Source organism: Manis pentadactyla, chromosome 14 (assembly GCF_030020395.1).
Source record: "Manis pentadactyla isolate mManPen7 chromosome 14, mManPen7.hap1, whole genome shotgun sequence".
NCBI classification, from domain to species: domain Eukaryota; kingdom Metazoa; phylum Chordata; class Mammalia; order Pholidota; family Manidae; genus Manis; species Manis pentadactyla.
In genome coordinates, this window is record NC_080032.1 from 24,189,292 (window position 1) to 24,212,190 (window position 22,899).

Here is a 22,899-nt window from a genome sequence, read left to right on the forward strand (position 1 = left end):
TGGGGTTGAGCCTGCCTGGAGGGCTGCCCCCAGGATCTATGGCACGGGGCTGCTTCCTGGCGGATGGCTCACCTGGTTCGGGTGTAGGGGTAGGCATTCCAGGACTCCTCCACCACCCGCAGGGCTGCCTTGGGCAGGATGGACCGGAACCAGCTGGGGATGTGCATGCCCACGTGGTACACCTTGTGAGTGTACTGCCCAGAGCCACCAGGTCCATCTGTGTACGGTCGGTTCTCCAAAATCTCCACACCACTGCCTTCGCCACACGTCTCGTTCCGGCTCTTCTTCTGTGGGGACAAAGGCCCTTGCACTGTGAGGTGGCCACAGTGGTCTACAGAAGGGGCCTCGGGAGGCCAGGCCTGGGGCCGCTGAAAGGAGGAGGGGGCTTTGGCCAACCAGACTGGCTCCTCCAGTGTCACTCCAGGACCCCCAAATCCAGACCCAGGCTCTGAGTGCCCCTGCACTCCTACAGGAGGCTGAACAGAAATGGTTACCCTCCAAGCCCAGCACTGCATGAGCAAACTCCTCCATTCTAACTCATCTGTTCCCAGACTGCAAGTGTTCCCGTGGTCAGGAACACAATGAGTTTTCTTGCTTCTATTCAACATTGTACAGGAGGCTCTAGCCAGAGAAATTAGGCAAGAAAAAGAGACAGTAAGTGGTGGCATCTAAATTGGAAAGGAAGAAATAAAACTATCTCAATTCTCCAATGACATAATCTTATTTATGGAAAATCCTAAAGAACCCTCCCAAAACCTGTTAAACATATAGATGCATTCAGCAAACTTTCATGATATAAAATCAACACACAAAACCAAACAATGCAAAAAGGAAATGAAGAATCATTTCCATTTATAATAGCATACAAAAGAATAAAATACCTAGGAATAAAGTTAACCAAGGCAGTGAAAGACTTGTACACTGAAACTAAAAGACACTGCTGAAAGAAATTAAAGACCTAAATAAATGGAAAGACATCTGTGTTCATGAACTGGGAGATTTAATAATGTTAAGGTGTCAATATTCCCCAAAGAAATATATAGCTCTAGTGTAGTCCCTATCAAAACTCTAATGGCCTTTTTGATAGAAATGGAAAAACGGATCCTGAAATTCATATGGAATTGGAAAAGATCTCAAATACCTAAACCAATCTTGAAAACAAAATGAAGTTGGGACACTCATACTTTCCTATATAGAAACTTACTATAAAACTATGGTAATCCAAACAGTGTAGTACTATCATAGGATAGACAAATCTAAGGAAGAGAGTAAGGAATCTAGAAATAAACCCATATATCTACATATTATATATAAGGTATACCTGGTTTTATTGCACTTGCTTTATTGCATTTCACAGATATTATTTTTTTACAAATTGAAGATTGTGTCAACCCTGTATTAAGCAAGACTATTGATGTCATTTTTCCAATAGCAATTGTTCATTTCGTGTCTCTGTGTCACATTTTGGTAATTCTCACAATATTTAAAGTGTTTTCATTATTATTATATTTGTTATGATGATCTGTGATCAGTGATTATGACTTGCTGAAAGCTCAGATGATGGTTATAATTTTTTAGCAATAAAGCATTTTTAAATTAATGTATATACAGGGTTTTTTAAGACATGCTATTTCACAATTAATAGACTACAGTATTGTATATACAGTATAGTATGAAAAATAACTTTTTAATTAAGGTATCATTGATATACAATTCTTATGAAGGTTTCACATGAGCAACACTGTGGTTACTACATTCACCCATATTATCGAGTTCCCCCCCACACCCCATTGCAGTCACTGCCAATCAGCACAGTAAGATGCTATAGTCACTACTTGTCTTCTCTGTGTTATACTGTCTTCCCCATAACCCCCCCACATTATATGTGCTAATCATAATGCCCCTTAATTCCCTTCTTTGTACTGCACTGTCTTCCCTGTGACCACCCCCGTGTGACAATCATAATTCCTCTCAATGCCCTTCTCCCTCCCTCCCCACTCACCCTCCCCCACCCCTCTCCTTTGGTAACTGCTAGTCCCTTTGTGGTGTCTGTGAGTCTGCTGCTGTAAAAGCATAAATTTTACATGCACTGGGAAACCAAGAAATTCTTTTGACTCACTTTATTGCAATATTCTCTTTTTTGTGATGGTCTGGAGTTGAATCTGCAATATCTCTGAGGTATGCATGTATATTGATTTCAAAAAGGGTGCCAGGGCCATTCAGTAGGGAAGAGAACATTCAACAAATGCTGCTGGGACCAACGGACATCTACTTACAAAAGAATGAAGTTGGATCCCTACCTCACACCATACATAAAGATTGACTCAAAAAGGGATCAAATACCTAAATATAAGAGTTTAAACTATAAAACTCTTTGAAGAAAACATAGGAGTAAATTTTAATGATCTTGGATTTAATGATGATTTCTTAAATATGATACCAGTTTGGATGGTAATCAAAGAAAAAATAGATAAATTGGACAAAATTTTGAAACTTTTGTGCATCACAACATATTACGGTAAGACAAATAGGACAACTCACAGAAGGTGAGAACATTTTTATAAATAACAGATCTGATAAGAGACTTGTATCTAACATATATAAAGAACCCTTACAACTCAACAACAATGTAATAACCCAAATCCAAACTGGGAAAAGGATTTGAATAGACATTTCTCCAAAGAAGACATACAAATGGTCAATGAACACACGAAAAGATGTTCTACATGACCAATCATTAGGGAAATAAAAATTGAGAACTACAAGGAGATACCACTTCGCATCCACTAGGATGGCAAAAAAAAAGAGACAATAGCAAGTACTGGTGAGACTGTGGAGAAACAGACCCTGCCAACCCTCCTGGTGGGAATGTATAGTAGTGTAGTCCCTGTGGGAAACAAGTTCAGCAGGTCTTCAAAAAGTTGAACACAGAGTTACCATATGATCCAGCAATTCCATGTCTAGGTACATATTTAAGAAAATGAAAAGAGGAGTGGGTGAGTAGGAAGGGTGAGGGGGATAAAGGGGCACACAAATTCTCAATCATAATATAAGTTGGTCATGGGGATGGCAGTGCAGCATGGAGAATATAGCCATGATTCTGTAACATCTTCTTATGTTGACAGTAACTGCACTAGTTGGGGTGAGGATTTAATAATGTGGGTAACTGCTGGACTACTGTGTTGTATATGTGAAACTAATATAAGACTGTATATCAACTATACTTCAATTAAGGAAAAGAAAATGAAAACATATATCAACACAGAAACCTGTACACAAATGTTCACAGCATTATCCACAATAGCCAAAAGTAAAACCCAAATGTCCATGATCTGAAAAATGGTTAAACAAATTATACCAGAAAATGGAATATGATTCAGTCATAATAAAGAACAGAACACTGACACATACTACAACATGGATGAATCTTAAAACATGATGCTGAGTGAAAGAAGCCAGACACCAAAGGCCATGCATTGTGTAATTACATTTATATGAAATGTCCAGAATGGGTAAATCCATAGAGACAGAAAGTAGATTATTGGTTGCCTCTGGATGGGGAGGAAATGGAGAGTGACTTCTTCCAGGGCTGATGAAAATGCTATAGAACTGTGTGATGGTTTCACAATTCTGTGAGTATGCTGAATCCACTAAACTGTATACTTCAGATGTGTGAATTGTGCGGTGTGGGACTTACATCTCTATAAAGCTGATATAAAACAAACAAAACCAGTCCTGCCTTTCACACTTCTTAAGAGTTCAGAGACACAAATGTGGGAAGTGGGCAGGGACCTCTGAAGGGCCCCCACCCATAAGATGGCAAAATTCCTGCTTCTCTTCCGGGTCCTTGGTTCCCGCCGGCGCCACCTGAAGCCCAATCACCCCTCGCCCCCCTAATCCCAGCACCTAGCCAATAGCCACCAGCCCCGTAGAAGTGACACCTCAATCACCCCATGACCCTTCCTATATAACCCAGCACCTTTCCCTAATAAAGCGGATTTCTCCGGTGAATTGCTGCTGTGTGTCGCTCCTTTCCTTTCATTGGTGCTGAAACCCGGGAGACAGGACACCCCAACTGGGCCCCATCTTCCCCCCGACACCAGCAGCAGCTTGCCCTCGTCCTCTTTTTCCGGCGCTGGCTCCTTGCACTCACCACTCCTCTCTGGCCTTTGGGTAAGTTCTCCCCCGGAGTGGGCCACTCTTCCCTGAGCTATCGCAGCGCCATTGACCGTGATCGTCCGGCAAGGCCCTGATGCTCAGGGACGAGGAGGGAACTCTCCCCGCCTCAGGCCTTCATGGCTGCGGCGGACCCTCGGGCCACTCCTCCAACAGCCATAAACGAGGTGACTCCTTTGCGGATGAGAACGCTCCCTCCCCCCCCACTCCCCTTCCGTTCCTTCCGCTGAAAATTCCTAGAACTAGGTTCCTCGTGACTCCGGCACTCTGCCTTCTTAGAGAAGTCTGGGTGACGACCCACACTTCCTAAGAAACCGACTCGTATACGAGTTTCCGCAGACCCCCAAGGATCACCGGGGACGCCCTTTGTCTCCTTGCCGTCTGCTCCCAGTCCAAGGATCTCTGTTCGTCTTCCCCTGTTTGTCTCCTTCTCTGTCCTTTAGCCATGGGAGCCTCCTCATCCCTCCCTGAAAGTTCACCTCTTGAATGCCTGCTCAAGCATCTAGCCACCCTCTCCCTGACGCCTGATATAAAACCAAAACTTCTCCGCAAATACTGCTCCCAAGATTGGCCGACATACCCCCTAGACAATCACAACCAATGGCCCGCAGGGGGAGCTCTTGATCCTAACATCACTCGCGATCTCTTTACCTACTGCCAGCGCCTGAGAAAATGGAAGGAGATTCCCTATACCGAAGCTTTCCGCCTCCTCCCCCCACCTCCCCCCAAGTTCTCCTAGCCTGCAAGCCGTCTCCCCCGCAGAAGCCTCCCGTTCACTCCCTTCCCCCTCCTCTCCTACAACAGCCCCTCCCCCTTCCTCCCCCACCTCACCCCCCTGCAGATCAAGCCTGAGCCTTTCAGCCCCCCTCAAACTAAGTTCCAAGAGCCTCCTCTGTCTTTGCCCCCATCACCTGTTTCTCCCCCACAGACTGAGCCAGAACCCTTCAGTCCCCCACCGCCGTGGGTCTCCGCTCTCGAGATATCTTCGCCTGCTGCTTAATAGCAGGTCTGAAAAAGGCAGCTCGTAAAGAGTCAATTTTCAAAAGCTCCCTCCAAGTTCTTAGACAGACTCACTCAAGCCCTATGACAGGACACCAGCCTGGACCCAGAAACGCCTGACGGGAGACATGTCCTTATGACACACTTCCTGGCTCAAAGCTACCCCGACATTACAGCTAAACTCAAAAAGTTAGAACAGGGCCCCGCTACCCCACAGACTGCGATCCTAACAGTGGCCTTTAAAGTCTTCCATAACCAGGAGGAGGAGAAAGAACGCCGTAAACAAAAGGCTGATCAGGCCAATTTCCAAATGTTGGCCCAGCTGATAAAACCACAACCTGGGCGCCCCTCTACAAACAAGCCCCCCCCAGGAGCTTGTTTCAAGTGCGGACAAGAAGGACATTGGTCAAGGGCTACCACCCCATGCCCCAGATGCCACAAAAAGGGCCACTGGGGGTCTGATTGCCCAGCCACCCAAAGGGGAGGCTGGACGAACAACCCCCATCCTAAGCCCGCCGTAGTGGGGCTGGCGGAAGAAGATTGACGGGGCCCGGGGGCTTCTCGCCCGACCATTTCCATCACCAAACAGGAGCCCAGGGTTACCTTAATAGTAGACGGTCGCCCCATCTCCTTCCTCCTAGATACAGGAGCCACCTTCTCAGTCTTGCGGGAATACCGGGGCCCTACCATGCCTGCCATTACTCCTATAGTCGGGGTAGGAGGTAAACAGATTTTCCCATTAAACCCCCCACCCTTTTATGCACAATCCAGGACAATCCCATACCTTTCTCCCACTCCTTCCTGGTTATGCCCCAGTGTCCCATCCCTTTACTAGGACGGGACATCCTTTCTCTCCTCCATGTTTCCATAACTATATCCACTTCCACAGCCCCCAGTACCCCCTTTCTGGTGGCCCTCATAGCCGACGACCCCCCTCTACCCAATGAAAGCTCCAGTTCCGCCCTCATACACCCTGTAAATCCCAAAGTTTGGGACATTACAAGCCCCTCCCTGGCTCTATGTCCTCCTGCCTCTATCAAATTACGTGACCCCTCTCAGTATATCTGTCAGGCCCAATACCCCCCTAACCACTTCAGCCCTCATAGGCCTCCAACCCATCATTCAAGATCTTTTAAACAAAAATTACCTCAGACCCACTCACTCCCTGTTTAATACCCCCATATTAGCTGTTAAAAAAACCAACGGATCTTTCCGCCTCGTCCAAGACCTTTGCCTCATCAACATGGCCATCGTCCCTATCCATCCCTTAGTCCCAAATCCATACACCCTCTTATCGCAGATCCCTGCCTCGGCCTCCCACTTCTCAGTCCTAGATCTCAAGGATGCATTTTTTTCTATCCCTCTGGACCCCTCCTCCCAAGATTTTTTCGCCTTTACCTGGACGGACCCATACACAAGACATTCTGAACAACTCACTTGGACAGTTTTGCCACAAGGCTTCCGAGATAGTCCCCATATTTTTGGACAGGTCTTAGCTCAGGACCTCAAACAGTTTCATCATGATCACTCCGAGTCCACCTTATTACAATACGTGGACGATCTTCTACTCTGCAGTCCCTCGTGGGAACAGTCTCAACTTGACACTGCCTCCCTACTTAACCTTCTAGCTTCCAGAGGTTACCGGGTATCCCCCGTCAAAGCTCAAATCTCTTCCCCTTCTGTCACTTACCTCGGATTCCTTCTATCTCAACAAAGAAAGTCCATTACCTTAGACAGAAAATGGCTCCTCTCTGACCTGCCCATTCCCAAAACCAAGACAGAAATCCTTTCCTTTCTAGGCCTGGCTGGGTATTTCAGAGCGTGGATCCCTAACTTCTCCCTGTTGACAAGACCCCTATACGACCTCAGCAAGGGCCCCCCTGAAGAACCATTATCCTCCTCACCCCGACACTCCTTCATTAAGCTCCGTCGAGCCCTTGTGGAAGCCCCAGCTCTCCATCTTCCTGATTTGTCGAAACCCTTCTCATTATACATTCATGAGAGGTCCAGTCAAGCTCTAGGAGTCCTAGGCCAATATTATGGCCCATCCTTTGCCCCAGTAGCTTATCTTTCCAAGCAATTAGACCCCACAGTTCGGGGATGGGCCCCCTGCCTACGGGCATTAGCCGCTGGACAGCTCTTGCAGAAGGAAGCTCATAAACTGACATTCGGGGCGCCCCTTACCATTCTGTCCCCACATCACCTAAAGGATCTCTTAACCTACAAAAGTTTACAGACTCTCCCTCCCTCCAGACTCCTGACCTTACTGTCCTCTTTCCTCCAAAATCCCGTTCACCCCCTTTGCCGTCCATACCCGAATCATGACTTTTTCCTCCTTTACTGCTCCCTCGCTCTCTCACTTTTTTTCCTCATTCCTATTGTCTTCCCCGCCACCCCAGCCTCCTTTGTATGGTGATTCAAAGTCAGACAGACTTACACACAGCATCGAACAAAAATTACTGCCCTCATTGCCACATCAGACTGCCCTCTGAAAGGCTGCTCCGAGCCTTTATGCCTCCACTTTCCTCCCTCCACCGAAGTGCTCACTAGCAGCTACCTTTATTCTCCCTACCTCTGCTTCCTCTATGACCAAAAACAAGCCTGTTGCAGGCGATGGCCAGACACCTACGGGGATGTCCCTACTGGTCTTGCGCCATTCACTACACGGGTAACTCCCGGTACCCACAGTATTACTCCTCCAACCCATTCTCTTCAATACTAACAAACCCCTTCCTCACCTGGCTGTGGCCCATTGCAGGCCCTATAATAATCATTCTTCTCGCCTGTCTCTTCTTGCCTTGTAAAGTTTATCAAATCCCAAGTTGGTAAAATCTCTAATCAAACTTTCAACCAGCTTTTACTCAGGAACTACCAGCTTTTAGCCACAGAAGATCCCTCACCCTCACGTAACCTCCTCACCACACGCTGAGATGGACCCCTCTCTCCGCTGGAAACTGTTCCTGGAAACAATGGCCGCAGATGCCTGGCTTCTGGCACCCGTATCTTCTTGACACCATTAGAGTCAACAAGTCCTCGACCTATGGTTACAGGGAACCTTCATTGATTTCCAACCGGAAGAAGTCCACATCTACTCGTCCTTACTGTGGGGAGTCCTATCAACCCTTTCCTCCCGGTCCTCAAGCCCTCACTCCCTTCTCCGTCCCTGTTCAGCAGGAAGCAGTCAAAGAGAAAGCAACGTCCACAACCCCATAGAGGAGAAAGGGGGGAAATGAAGGGCCCCCACCCATAAGATGGCGAAATTCCTGCTTCTCTTCCGGGTCCTCGGTTCCCGCCGGCGCCACCTGAAGCCCAATCACCCCTCGCCCTCCTAATCCCAGCACCTAGCCAATAGCCACCAGCCCCGTAGAAGTGACACCTCAATCAGCTCATGCACCTTCCTATATAACCCAGCACCTTTCCCTAATAAAGCAGAATTCTCTGGTGAATTGCTGCTGTGTGTCGCTCCCTTCCTTTCAACCTCGGTAGCAGTGCCTGAGATAAATGATGCGTAGGTCCCCTTTAAGTATCTTTCTGCCATGAATGTCCTTCCCAATGTCCAAAAGGTCAGGTTTCTGGTTATGCAGAAAACCTCATGGTCAAGGTGCTGGTGATTTTAAGCCCATGGAAGAATCTGTTTCCATGTGATGTGACAGCATCACCAAGGCCTTCTTTGGTCAGCTTCCTGGACAGCAGGTGCATGCATGCACACACATGCCCCTGAGTGTACATAACTGTGCACGCACATACAGGTACTCCCAACAGCCCAGCCTCACCCCTGGGACACAACCTCTCTAGGGCACAAAGATGTGTTATATCTCCATGGCACAGAGCAACTGATTCCTCTTCAGCAAAAAAAAAAAAAAAAAAGACCCTGGTTGAGACCACAGATGGGGTCAGAGCAGGGGCATGCCATCTCTCGCTCTCTAAAGGAGGTCCTGGAACATAGCCCAGATCCTGTAGGGAAAGCAGTGACCACTTCCTGGATGCCTTCTAAGCTCCTGCCTCTGACAGAAGCTTCATTCATTAGCAGTTGTGCCAAGTGCTTTGCAGATACTTTCTCCTTTAGTTATTGCAACAACCGCTCAAGAAAGGTGCAAGTAGGACCGTTGTCTCCAACTTACAGTTTAAATGGCAGAGCTGGCACTTGACCTTAAACCTGTTTGACTGCGGCCTGCTTAGCCCACAGCATGAGCTCTTCAGGGAAAACTCCTTTGCTTATTGAGCAAATAAATGGATTCTAGTTCCAACTCTCTGAACAACTTCATCTCATCCTGGACTAGTCACTTCTCTCTGGTCTCAGTTTCCAAAAATACATGGAGACAGGGCTACCTACCTGCCTGAGCCCTGGTGTAGTGGGTGGAAGGGTCCTCCAAATTCACATCCACTCAGAACTTCAGAATGTGACCTTATTTGGAAATAGGGCCTTTGCAGATAAAATTTAAGATGAGGTCATACTGGATTAGGGTGGGCCCTAAATCCAATGACCATTGTTCTTACAAGAAAACAGAGACACAGACACATAGGAAGGGAAGATAGCCACGTGAAGATGGAAGCAGGGATGGGAGTGAGGGGGCCACAAGCCAGAGGACACCAAGGATCCCACCAGAAGCAGGAAAGGCAATCAACAGCCTCCCTTAGGACTTTCAGAGGGAGCACAGCCCTGCAGACACCTTGGCTTCAGACTTCACAGCTGTGAAAGTACACATTTCTGTTGCTCTAAGACACCTAGTTTGTGGTGTTTTGTTATGAGAGCCCTAGGAAACAAACACATCTGGGATGTGAGGCGGCTTGGTGGGAAGAGGATATGCAGGTCAGAGGCGCCAGGGCCATGTGGAGTCTCCAAGGGTGGGGTGGGTTGCCTGACCTGCCAGGAAGCCCAGGCTAGAGAAGGGACAGGAAAAGTGGGACAGGGAGTGGGGTTGGGGAGGGTCCCTTCCACCTGGGCTCAGTGGGGCTGCACAGAAGCCCCTGCACACTCAGGTGACCTGGGCCTAAGTCGTTCTCAGACTCCCCACCCAGGGAAGCCAACATACCCAGCAGCCCCCGACGGGCACTAGGGGAGGGACCTTCCTGTCCTCCTCCAGATTGCACTGGCCCCAGGTGATCCATGGCTGTGGCCACATCACTCCAACCTCTGCCTTCACTGTCACATGACCTTCCTCCCATGTCTTTCTCTGTCCTCTCCTCATCTGATACGGACAACAGCCATTTAATTTAGGGACAGCACCCTGATGATACTACAGGTGAGACCCTCACTACCTCATGGCCACATAAGCCTTCTGGAACTAACATGTTCCCTGGTGTGTGGCTGAGTCCTTGGGCTGACCACACTGCCCTCAGGCTGCGGACACGTGGTGAGTCAGAGGTTGGGGAATGGAGCTTTGCGAGGAGGAGGGCCTGGCTCTCGAGGCAGACAAGGGTAGGGCATCTCTGCTCCAGTCCTCCATAGCTGTGACTTCACAGAAGGCAGGAGCTGGGATGGACTAATTCTCCAAGAGGAAGCCATGTCTGCAGACAAAGGCTAACTGCACTGGGCCAGCTGAGCATCCTTGGGCAGGTTTCTGGTTATCTCTTGCCTTGATATCTCTGAGCCTCAAGATCTATCTGTAAGAACATGGAGGCCAATACCACAACCTCTACAGGTATGATGAGCATTAAAGCAGGTGGTATATGTCAAGTTGATGACACCCAGGCTACCACCACCACTTGTGGTGGCAATGGCCATGGTCACTCACAGGACATGGATAGGATGGGCCACTCAGCGATGAGAGGGCCACAGTTAGCAGTGGCAGAGTAGCAGGACCTGGACTGGCCCTGAGCCTGTACTCCCCACACAGTGTCTTGGTGCCTCTGCACAGTAGATGCTTAGTAAAAAGTCTGGTTCCTACTTTCACCAGTTCCCTCTGAGCCTGAGCCCCTCTCTCAGCTTTGGAACTGGCATCCCAAAGGGCTGACCCTGTTTCCCCTCCAGCCATGGCATCTGAGGGGGGAAGGCCTCCCCTGGCACAGCTGAGGCTCCAACAAGCCACTTAGGAGCAAGCTCTTCTCAAATCCTGCTGACCTTCTCTGCCCACAAGGGAGGCCACACCCATCCCTGCCAACCATTCCCATAGCAGAGCTGTGGCGCCTCCTGCACAGACTGCGGACAGGCAGCAGAGGAAGGCCTGGCTCCCCGAGGCACGCATGCTCTGGGAGAGACCTGCCCTGTGACCCCCGCCTATTGGGCCCACAGAGGATGCGTGGTGAATGCTGAACCTACCCTCCTCCCCATGGGAGGAGCCTGAGTTGCCAAGAGTCTGGGACAGAAAAAGCACAGACCTGATGAGGGTAGGGTAAAGAAGTCAAAGACTCCTGCTTGAAGGCGGACCTCAGAGTTGTCCAAGGTCCTGGCCAAACCGCCTCTTAATCCTTGGAGGCAAACATTTGCTAGGCACCTCCTAGGAAGGAAGGCTCTCTCCCAGGCAGACCAATTTTTTCCTGTTTTTCTTTTACCTTGAACAACACGTATACTGAGCAGTAGGGGGCATTAGCTTATCCCATCTTGTCCAAACCTCAGGGAAGAGGTGGCTGTTTTAGAAGGTAGGCCCATTCCTAGCTGCCACCCCAGCCGGTAAGTGGGGACAGTGGGACGTGAACTTAAAGCCTTGTTCTTCTTTCCATAAAAATGCAGCTGCCTTCCTTGAAGGCCCATCCATCTCGTAAGCTCAGCTCAGGACAGATACGCTCCTGGAACATGGGCCCAAAGCCCGTGTGAATGCAGGGCTCCCTGTCTCCCAGGCCTTCTGCTCCAGCCCATGTTCAGCAGGCTGCATGCACACCCATCTCCCTGCAGGCTTGCCTGCAGAGCAGAAAGTGTTGCTCACTCATCTCCGTAACCTGGCCTTCGGCCTAGGCTAAGCACAGAAAAGTCTGTGGATTTAACTTAGTCTATTAACAGCTTTATTGAGGTATGACTGACACACAACAAACTATATAATATAAAGATACAGCCAGAGTTTGGACGAATGTCCATACCTATGAAACCATCACACAATGGAGATGATGGGCTTGTCTATCACCCACAAAGAGAATGGAGCTCCCAGGAACTCCAGGGCCAAAGGCAGGTAAGAGAAAAGCCAGAGCAGGAGCAGAGGAGGTCAGCCTTGAGAGGCAGGGGGACCCAGAAGAGTTGGCCCAGGGCTGTAGGTGGCACCATGTAGGAGCTGTGTGTTCTTTATGAATTGGAGACCTAAAGATAGATGTTTTAAAAACATCTCAAAAGAGGGGGTGAAGATGGTGTGTGTTTTTGAGGAGACCCCAGTCAGAGGAAGTTACATGCTCAAAAAAGCTCTGGGGTGTCCTAGAAGCTGGAAGTCAGTCCCCTGGATCTCCATGTCCACCCCCCTACCCAACCCCAGCAGGCTAGGAGGGGCTAAGGGGCTCCCCTGCCTTGGGTGGGAGTTAAGAAACCACAGGACCAGCAGCTTCGGCCAACCAGCCTGGTCCGTGAGCAGGCTGGGCAACCTCCCGAGTGCCCAGAGCTGGGGGCTGAGGGTAAGGCTCTTCTTCTTTCCCTGCTCTCCAGGAATACTTATGGGGTAAATGGTTCAAGAGGGACTTGAGTGGTACTTCTGAAGCAGCCTGGAGCAAACAGCCCCCCGGAGAGGCCAAGTTCACTTTCCAATCTCTTCCTAGTCAAGCTCCCCAAGCTGGGGGCTGGTCCAACTCAGGTAGCTTCGACGAGCTCCTCCCAGAAGGGAGCCGGGGTCCTGGGCTCTGCAGGGAGCTTGTAATTAAATCCCCGGCCTGGGCAGAATGTGAGTGCCCACTAAGCAAACCCGGGGTAGATGTGGAAGCCCTGCCGGCTGGCACTCTCCCTGCACTGATGACCCCGTGTGATGCCATGATCAGGGTCTGCACGGCAGAGGCTTCCCCGAGGCATCCATATGCCCAGAAGAGCCCCAGCCAGGCTGAGAGCAGGTTCAAAATCAGACCTCCAACCGGGAGGAAGGTTGCCAGGCCAGGCAAAGGGGCGGAGCACCGAGGATGAACAAGAGGCTAGCAAGAGAGCTGACGGGGACTCTGAGGAGCACGTCCCTAGCCAGGCTCCCAGTGAGTAGGAGCTGCAGCCACATCTGGGCCACAAGCAACCAGATCCTGGGGCTCCTGAGGCTGTGATCCAGGTGAGTCAGGCCCTGAGTAGGGAGGCCAGTGATGTCTGGGGTGGGATGGTTGGTATTCTCTAGCTCGTCACAGGAACTTGTCACCCTTGAACTCCTTTGTGACTGTAAGTCAGCCGCACAGCTGACACAACCATCTCACAGGCAGCCTGGTGCAGTGAGCAGTGTGGGCCCGGGAGTGGGGAGACAGGCTCCGTGCTCCCGGACAAGTCATCATGGGCCATCTTCTCTGGGCCTCCCGCCTTTCTGTTTGTCATATGGATGTTGTGGCCTGAATGTCTGTGTCCCCCCAGACTCACAGGTGGAAGCCTTCACCTCCAGTGTGATGGTGTTAGGTTGGGCTTTTGGGACACGATGAGGTCATGAGGGGAGAGCCTCATGCTGGGATTAGTGCCCTTATCAAAGAGACTCCAGGGAGCTCCCTGCCCTTCCCCCCACGTGAGAACTCAGAGAGAAGACGGCCGTCTCCAAGCCGGGAGGTGGGCCTCGCCACACTACTTCTGCTGGCACCTTATTTTGGACTCCCAGCCTCTAGAACTGTGAGAAATAAATGTCTGTGGCTTAAGCCCAGCCTGGGGCATCTTGCTCCAGCGGCCCAAGCTGACTGAACATGAGGACAGTATCTGGATCAGTGAGATGACAGGGGCGAAAGGCAGTGTTAGTACTGTCAGTGCTGCGGACACAATGCTGGCGAGACAATCCAGTGCCATAAACACCCAACAGACCCAGCACGCTGCTGTGTGCCTGGCATTGTGCTTAGCAGTCCAGCACAATTCAGACTTTTACAAGGAGCCTAATGGGAAGACACTGCTGTGAAGGCCACGACAACACCCCATGCCACACCTGGGCGCTGAGAGCCAGCTGTGTGCCCGGCACGGCCTGCCCGACCCCACCACCCACCTGGATCATGTACAGCTGGGCGATGCGGTACTCCTCCACAGTCATCGGCAGAGGAATCCGATATTCCTTTATGATCATCTTGAAGTCCAAGCCTTCCCGTCGATGGGGAACTGCGTGTTGGGACTTCTAGGCGAGGTTCCTTAAATAACCATGACAGAATTCATCAAGGACCCCTGAGAGAGGAAGAGAAAACAGAAGAGTCACTTTTTGTAAAGGCTGGTGGACACAAAAGCACAGAGGAAGGGCCTGGTCTTGACGCCACCATGTGCCCATGCCAAGACCTTGAGAGAGCTCCCTCCCCTCCCTAGCCTGCATTTCTCTTGTTTGCTAAGCAGTCCTGTAGAAGAGGAGCCAACTCTGATCAGCCACAGGGAAATAAAGCCATCCTACTAGTGAGGGCTGTGCAGTAGGGGGATGGGTGTCACATCCCCTAAGAGGAAGGAACACACACTCTAGTTTTACACTCAGTCTAACAACCGCTGCTACAGGCCCCCCAGCACTCTGGAGTAGCTGGAGGCAGGCACAGTAACAGCAGCAAGCGACGGCGGCTGGCCATGGGTAAGATGTCAGGCAAACAAACTACGAAAAACGAAACAAAATGTCTACAAATCAGCAGTCTAGGCCCCTTCAGTGTTGGAGCAGCCAGTTCTGCTCATATCCTAGATGCAGAGGGCATCACATGCTTCCTGGCAGAAGATCCTGAGTTATCCAAAAAAAGTAATCTGAAGTGCAGCTTCAGTTCAATCCAACTATTTATTGACACCTATTCTATAGCCAACAGGGGGCTAGGTCTTGGAGACAGAAGAGAGAACTAAGTTGGATGGGTGAGCTGATGTGGATGATATCTCCATCAGGCCACTTAGAAAAACAAACAATGGACTCATCGTAGCTTCTATCTGAGATGACAAAGAATATACCTGATGAAAAAGGCTTAAAGGAGGCATACTCTCAGTGATCTGGAAACAACCCATATCATCCCCTACTGAGAGGGCAGGGGCTCTGCTATAAAGGTATTTGGTTACCCCCAGAAGAAGGATGTGCTGTTAACTGGAAGCTGAGTGAAGGTTCCCAAGACAGGCTGTGGCAGAATCAGATCAGTGTTTTAGAAGGAGTATGCCAGGGTCAGCAGTCGGTGAGGCTTTTCGGTGACTGAAGGTAGGACACTGGCTCAGTGGTAAGAGAGGCCTGGCCGGGCAGGCAGCCTCTCCCTGGTTCTGCCCCTGTGAGGCCCGTGCATCAAGCAGGTTCCAACCCAGTACTGAATAGCTAACGAGATTGGAGAAAGCAAATGTACTGGAATTCTTGCAATAATCAGTACATAGGGTTAAAACAAATGCTTTAATTAACCACCTAGGGAGACAGAAAGGGGGGTGTGGAAGAGATAAATGGGCAGAGGTGTTATTAGCCTAAAATGAGCCCACATTATTTACTTCTTTACAGCAGGCGGGGGGACCAATCAACCCAAAGCCCCCAGCACCGAACTCAAATTCTCATACACAATTGCGTTAAACACACAGTCCAAATAGCATCTTTTATCTTATTAGAGTACAGCCACTTCCATACCCCATGAGACTGTACCCAACTTCTGCTGGCCACAGATATGACGGTCCTGGGGCAAGAAAAGACCCCGAACGAGGGGTTCTGTGACCCAGAGGCTCACCACCATACTGCTAAGCGATGTCACCTAGACTCACGAGCCCTGTCTGACTCCTCTCCATCCTGGGTGGTGGTCCCACATCACTGTCTCTGGAAGGTTCTTGTGGGAAGGACTTTCTCTCTCAAGAAACCTAAGTACCATCCCATGAGCTTGTCATTACTGCCCCTCCTGGTCCCATCTCTTCCCAGAACAAGAGGAACCCCCAAACTTACCATACAAGGGAGGGTGTGAACCCTCCAGAGGCTGTGATCAAGTGCAAACCTAACCTTCCTTCAAGGTAGGTGGGTCCTGCCCGCAGCTGGGCAGATGTGTTAAGGTGGCATGAACTCAGCCAGGAGGAGAAAGCAGAGTCTGGGATGGCCCCGCCCGCCTTGAGGCCCGCCTGCCCAGAGGCCCTCCAGTCTGTGTTCAAGTCCGGCTGGAGGCTGAGGCCATGGGACAGAGTCCTGATGGCATCACATCCTTCCACAGGCCAGGTCAGAGAGGCACCAAGCTCACACCCACACAGGCTCCCAGTGGCCTGGAGGGAAGGACAGGTACCCTCTTTGGGAGACCTGACACAAAGGAGAGAGGTGCACACAGAGTTACAGTTAAGTGCCTGGTGACTGAGAAAAGGAGAGAGGAGTCAGAACACTAAGCATGATACAAAATGTGATGGGTGGACTTGATTCTGGGACCTAAGGTCAAAACCTGACAATGCCTTTACCAGCCATGGTCCCTGGGATAAGGCTCTGCCTGCTGAGTCCCAGTAGCCTCAATACGGACAGAGGGGATAACACCAGATGCTGCCCAGAGTCACCGTAGGTGTCACTGTGATTAGAAAAATGCATCCGCCACGGTGGTGTTTGTCACTCAGTTCATGGACTTGGTAAAGGCTCTGTGGGAAGCAGAGTTGTGTGCAGGGCTTCCCGGGGTCAGCAGGGCAGGTGAGAAGAGGATGAGTTCCAGGAGAAGCAACAGTACAAGCAAGGGCCCTGAGGCAGGAACATCACCATGCCATCCACATGGCCTCCCACTGGTGTGCCCTTCACTGCCATGCCACATCCCACACTGAGGCCAGACTGCAGCTACTTGCCACAGGGGAAAGACAATGCTCAAGGGTGAGGTGAGACCACTCCCTGCAGCGCTGACGGCCCATCCAAGTGTCCACAAAGCTCGGTGCCCAGGGTAGGGCAGGGGCAGGTAACAAGGGACCGTCACCTCCAGCAGTGCTCTCTCTGGAGGGAGAAAAGACACACCTGCCAGACAAGGCATGCCCATAAAGCAGAAGCTTCAGAGCCACATTTCCACATGGAAGCAAACACCATCCTTCAAGTAGCCCCCAGAGAAGGTCTGCGGTCACCCATGTCCGGCCTGGCTCCCCTCTGGGAAGCCATCAGACCTCTGCAGCCCCTCAAGACTCTCCTGGCAAGAGGAGCAGAACTGAGGAGATGAACATGAGAGACCTCTGAATGCTGGCCACTTTGGGGGTCACCTTTCAAGGAGATCACGCTGAAAGGGTCTTGTCAAACACCAGCATTTTATTTAGTTAAGAAAGAATGTCAGGTCTGTTTCTTTCCAGCTACACCCACACTAATACTAATCAGTTCAGAAACCTATCCTGACTTCCTGTTGAAGACGGTGGGGTAGGAGCATTTCCATCCTATTGCCCTCCCTTGAAAACACCACCACCGACAGAGAGCGAAGTCGCCACGGCTGCTGACATGAGGCATCGTCACACCCCCAACACCACGACGTCCAAACTGGGAGAAGGAACATGCTGAGAGCTAATGTGCCACCTTGGGCCCCTAAATAAATGTCACCCCTGAAAGGCATGGCCATGATCCTCACAGTGGAATGATGAAATCTAGGGCTGTGATGCCCCCCACGAGAGGAGGCATCTCCCTGTCTTTTGTTTTTCACTTTTTATTGCAGTATTACATACATACAGAAAAATGCAGGTGAGTATAGATATATTTTCACAAACTGAACACACCTATACGACCAGCACCCAGGTTAAGAAACAGAAAATTAACAACCCCAGAAGCTTGCCTGGTGTTACCTTTTGGTCACATCTCCTCAACTAGATAACCACTGTACTGCCTTTTGCCTGTTTAGTACTTTGTTTTAGGTTGATGCCTATGAATTGCCAATATCCAACTGTCTTTGACCCACAGAACCAGCACTTTCACATGAAATCATACCATGTGTGCTCTTTTAAGTCTGACTTCTTTTGATCAAAACCATGGTCACCGTTGTTGAACACAGCTGTAGATTGTTCATTCTCATTGCTGTCTAGACACAAAAAGTTAAAAAATAAACTATTTGACAACAGAAAGAGATGAAAGCTGTAAGGTGAGTTAGCAAAGCTCACAGGGAAAATGGGGAAGAAAAATAAATATATCACATTAAAAAAAAAGATAAACAATGAATAAATAGACAAAGCAGAGCACAGACAACTAGAAATGTGGTAGGTGGGATGGAGGAAATCACACAAGATTAAATGGAGAAGACTAGTAAGACAAAATGACACATGGGCAGCAAAAGAAATCCAAAATATACATAACTGATGTGATTCCTGAAGAAAAGATAGAATAATAGAACTGGGGAAGAAAGTATTCAAATGTATAATGGAAAAATTCCCTGAAAAAAGACTTGACTCTACATATTTAACTGCCATTCTATGTCCCAGGAAAATTTAATGGTGTAGTTAACACCAAGACACTCTTAAAAAGTTACTGACCTTGAAGGATAAAGAGAGAACCATACAACTAAGGGGCAAAGAGAGATGGGTTGAAGAGAATCAGAATCCTCCACAGCAATACAATTTCAGAAAACAGTCAAGATCTACAGTTCTATGAGAAAGATATTATGAACCAGAATTTTATGTCCAGCTAAACAATCCTTTGAGTACAAAGTTAATAGACATTCTGAAACATGAATTAGGGACTTAGACATCCATAAGGTCTTAAAAAAAAAAATCAGCTGATGCTGAAATCTAACCAACCAAAAGATAAAGCAAAATAAGTTCATCAATGGAGGAATCTTGGTGAATACTGAATTAATATTAATATTTTAAATCAGAGCAATTATGGTTATTAAATAGAATATAAAAACCTCAACAATGTAAACAAAAAAGCAGAACTAACAAAAATTGAGAGTGGAAGAACACAGATGGATGATAATTTCTTTAACTTCCTTAGCATGGAAGTTGGTTCATTCTGTAGATTAAAAAATTAATGGGGGATGATAGAGCACAGGAATTGTTAGGTCAGTGGAACTGTTCTGTATGATACTACAATGGTGGGTAAATGTCATTATACACTTGTCAAAAATCAGAATGTACAACACAAAGGGTGACCCCTAATATAAACTATGGACTTTGAATGATAATGATGTGTCAACCAACATAGGTTCATCAGTTGTAACCAATGTGCCACCCTGGTGGGGATGATGACGATGGGGCTGTACACGTGTACCATCCTCTCAATTATACTCTGAAATTAAAATTGCTCTAAAAAAATTAAGTTTATTATTAAAAGTATTAATGATTCCAACCTTTTAAAAGTTTTCCTCTCAGGAAGTAGATTAGAGGTTACTGGGGCTTGGGAAAAGGAGGCATGGAGAGTCACAGTTTAATGGTTATGGAGTTTCTATTTGGGGGATGAATAAGTTTTGGAAATGGTAGTGGTTGATGGTTGCACAACATTGTAAATGTATTAATGCCACAAAATTGTACACATAAAAATGGCTAACATGGCAAATTTTATTTTATATACTTACCACAATTTAAGAAAATAACTATATCACTATATCAAAATCTGTTGAATTGTACATGCTAAATGAGTAAATTGTATGGTGTGTGAATTACATCTCAATAGAGCTGTTCAAAAAGTTTTTCCTTTTACACCCTTAACTTTAACCTTGTAGGAACCATTATCACTTATAATGAGGAAGTGTTTTTCTGAAGTTTAGCAATTTCCTTCTGTTTTATTTTAAAAACATGCAAACGGATGATTTGTCTTCAGTTATAGTCAAGAAAAATCAAATTTGATTTTTATTTTGAAAATGCATGTAAGTATGGTCCATTGTTATAAAACAGTTATTACTACTCTGTATATGACTGCTTGTATAGAGTCTGGAATGATGTTCACTGCATGGTGGTGAGGGTTATCTCAGATTGCTACAATTTTGGGCAATTTTTACTTGCACTTTTTTGTATTACTTAGCTTTTCACAAGACAGCCACAGTGGTTTGAGTACTATGTGTAAAACCAGCTAGAGAAGGGCAGTCAGTGCAGTTGTTAAAATCACGGACTTGGAGTCAGCCAGGCCTTCCACCACATCCCAGCTGTGACTGTGTAAAGGAGTGCAAAGAGCATCAAAAGTCAGGAAAAGAACTAATAAAACCTAGCTAAACCCTAGAGCAAGAGCCACCCAGTTTTCGTAGAAACTACCCGAAGCTAACACGCCTGCCCTAAGTTAGATAACCAGAGGTGGGCAGTAGCCTCGGGACATAACCCGTGATAAGTCACGAAGACATGCTTGTGTGAGCTAGAGATTACGGGAAGCGGTTAGGTAACCAGGGCGTTCTCGTTTCAACTCCACTGGTTAAAATATAGAATGTGTTTTAAAATTATTGGTGGTAGAAATGCGCGGGCTTTGGTGCGACAGCTGTGAAAACCCTATATAATCCCTACCTAAAGTTGCCTGGGGGTCGGCAGCTTGGACTCGGCCTGCGTGTCAGGGGAGGTGCTGTCGGCCCCAGCTAGCTGGCTGAATAAAGACTTTGCTTGGATTTACATCTCCGTGTCCGTGTGGTTTGCTCTCTGGGGAAACTCCAGAGTCCTGGACCCTAACACTTTGGGGGCTCGTCCGGGATCCGAGCGGCTTCCCTGAGAACAAAGGACGGCTGGAGGCAAGGTCTAATTGTCCAGACGGGGCAGTGTAATTCGAGGGTCGCCCCCTCGTGTCTGCATAAATCCACTGTAAAGCGGGAGTCGCCATCCCGTGTCTGGTCTCGGGTTAGTGACCCCGAGTGAGGAAGTCCGGGTTGGTAGTCCCGGCCCCCAGGTTAGCGACCCTGGGTGAAGCCCAGGTAACCAATCCTGGCCCTGGGGTCCGAGTGACTCGGCCTTAGGAAGGCAAGTCCGATTGGCAGGAACCTGGCGCCCGAGGAGGAAAAGATCGAGCTCGTCACCCTGCGGCAGTCCAAGTGGACGCCTTTAGGGAGAATCACGAGAGTTTTTGAGGATCCTGAAAGTGGTGAGTGTGGTGCGCACCAGAGTGAGAGAAGGACCGGTCCGAGCGAGCGCGATCAGATGTGGTGTGTGTGTTTAGTGTTATCGTTGGTTGTTTTATTGTGTTTTGGTTTCGGTTTATATTTCCTTCTGCGCTTTTCATTTTAAGTTTCCCCTATTCTAAGGTTCTCCTGTTCTTTCCGTTCCTCCTTTCTGCCACTAAATCATTCCCCGCGGGCACGGGTCGGGCAACTAAGAGCCATTAGGGCGCCCGCCGCTAGAAGACTCCCGTGACAGGATAAGGGGGGTCACAGCCGTGAATCCCAGATAAATTCGCGTCCCCCGCAGAAGAAAAAAACTGTGCAACGACAGGCACCCGTTCACAGGCACATACACCAGTCCTCTTGTTTTAAGTGGCATCTCTATCCTTCGCCTTTGTCTTCCTTGTATTTTTCACTATGGGCCAGGCTCAGGCTACTCCTAAAGGTCTGATCCTTTCCCATTTCCCGAAGGTCAAGGAACGGGCCTTAAATATGGGCCTTGGCATCAAGAAAGGCAAGCTCGACACCCTTTGCTCGGCCGAGTGGCCTTCCTTTGGAGTAGGCTGGCCGACCCAGGGGTCTCTTTCCCTGGACCTTATCGGCAAAGTCAAGGCCATTATCTCCTGGCCAGACCCTGAGGGCTACCCTGACCAATTTCCCTATATCCTTGTCTGGGAAAACCTGGCTGAGAATCCTCCTTCCTGGCTGAGGCCCCTCATGGTGGGGAAACCTCACACCGACCCACTAAAGACCTCCATCCTAGTTGCCCAGGAAGAATTAAAGCCCTCTGATCGCAGGGCCAGAACCCCGAGTGCACCGCCCGTTCTCCCGGACAGTTCTCCCCTCTATCCCCTCTGCCGATTGAGCGGCCACCCCCGTATGCGGCTCCGAGGGAGGAATGGGGTGAAGCCGCCGGGGGGGGGGGGTAGAAAACGAGGTTGGGGAGCCCAGCAGGGACCAGGTGGCTGCAGCTTCTCCAGATTCTTCACCAAGAGAAGACAGAAGGCCAGGGAGAGCGGGAGGAATGGCCGCAGCTTTTCCAGGCTCTCCAGCAAGAGAGGGCAGGAGGCCAGAGATAGCGGGAGGAATGCAGTTAAGGCCTCGGGGGGGCCAGGGAACAAGAAGGGGAGGCTCCCTCCTCCACCTCAGAAGGAGCAGTGCCGGTCCTGCCTGTGCATGCCATCGGTGCAGGCAGTCCGGACGGAGCTCAACAATATCAGTACTGGCCCTTTTCATCTAGTGACCTCTATAATTGGAGGACTCAGAACCCTCCCTTCTCGGAGGACCCCAAGTGTCTTATAGGTCTGGTGGAGTCCATTATGTTTACCCATTGTCCCACATGGGACGACTGCCAGCAATTGCTCCGCACCCTCTTCACAACGGAAGAGCGAGAGCGTATCCTCAATGAGGCCAGGAAAAATGTCCTCGGAGAAAATGGAAGACCCACTACCCTCCAGCCCATCATCGACGAGGCGTTCCCACTTGCGCGCCCGAATTGGGACTTCGGGACTGCAGAAGGTAGGGAGCGTCTCCGGGTCTACCGCCAGACTCTGATGACTGGTTTCCAGGCGGCCGCCAGGTGGCCCACTAACCTGGCTAAGGTAAAAACTATTGTTCAGGGGGAAATGGAAAGCCCGGCCGCGTATCTGGAAAGGCTGTTTGATGCTTACAGGCAATATACCCCCATAAACCCAGAAGCAGAGGAACATAGATCAGCTGTAGTCCTCTCATTCATCAACCAGGCAGCCC

General features: G+C 49.2%; 1 protein-coding gene across 11 annotated transcripts in view; it reads right to left on the bottom strand.

The window, feature by feature from the left end:
- PITPNM2 (phosphatidylinositol transfer protein membrane associated 2) overlaps positions 1–22,899 on the bottom strand; it is a 144,776-nt gene that overhangs the window by 25,080 nt on the left and 96,797 nt on the right. For all 11 annotated transcript variants that reach the window (XR_008993879.1, XM_057492402.1, XM_036922025.2 and 8 more), the window contains exons 2-3: positions 14,235–14,407; positions 73–287 (exon numbers count right to left, since the gene is read on the bottom strand). Coding sequence is in view for 10 of the 11 variants with exons in the window: in XM_057492402.1 (XP_057348385.1) it covers positions 73–287; positions 14,235–14,312 (293 nt within the window). In the remaining variant the exon portion in view is untranslated. The remainder of the gene's footprint in view (positions 1–72; positions 288–14,234; positions 14,408–22,899) is intronic.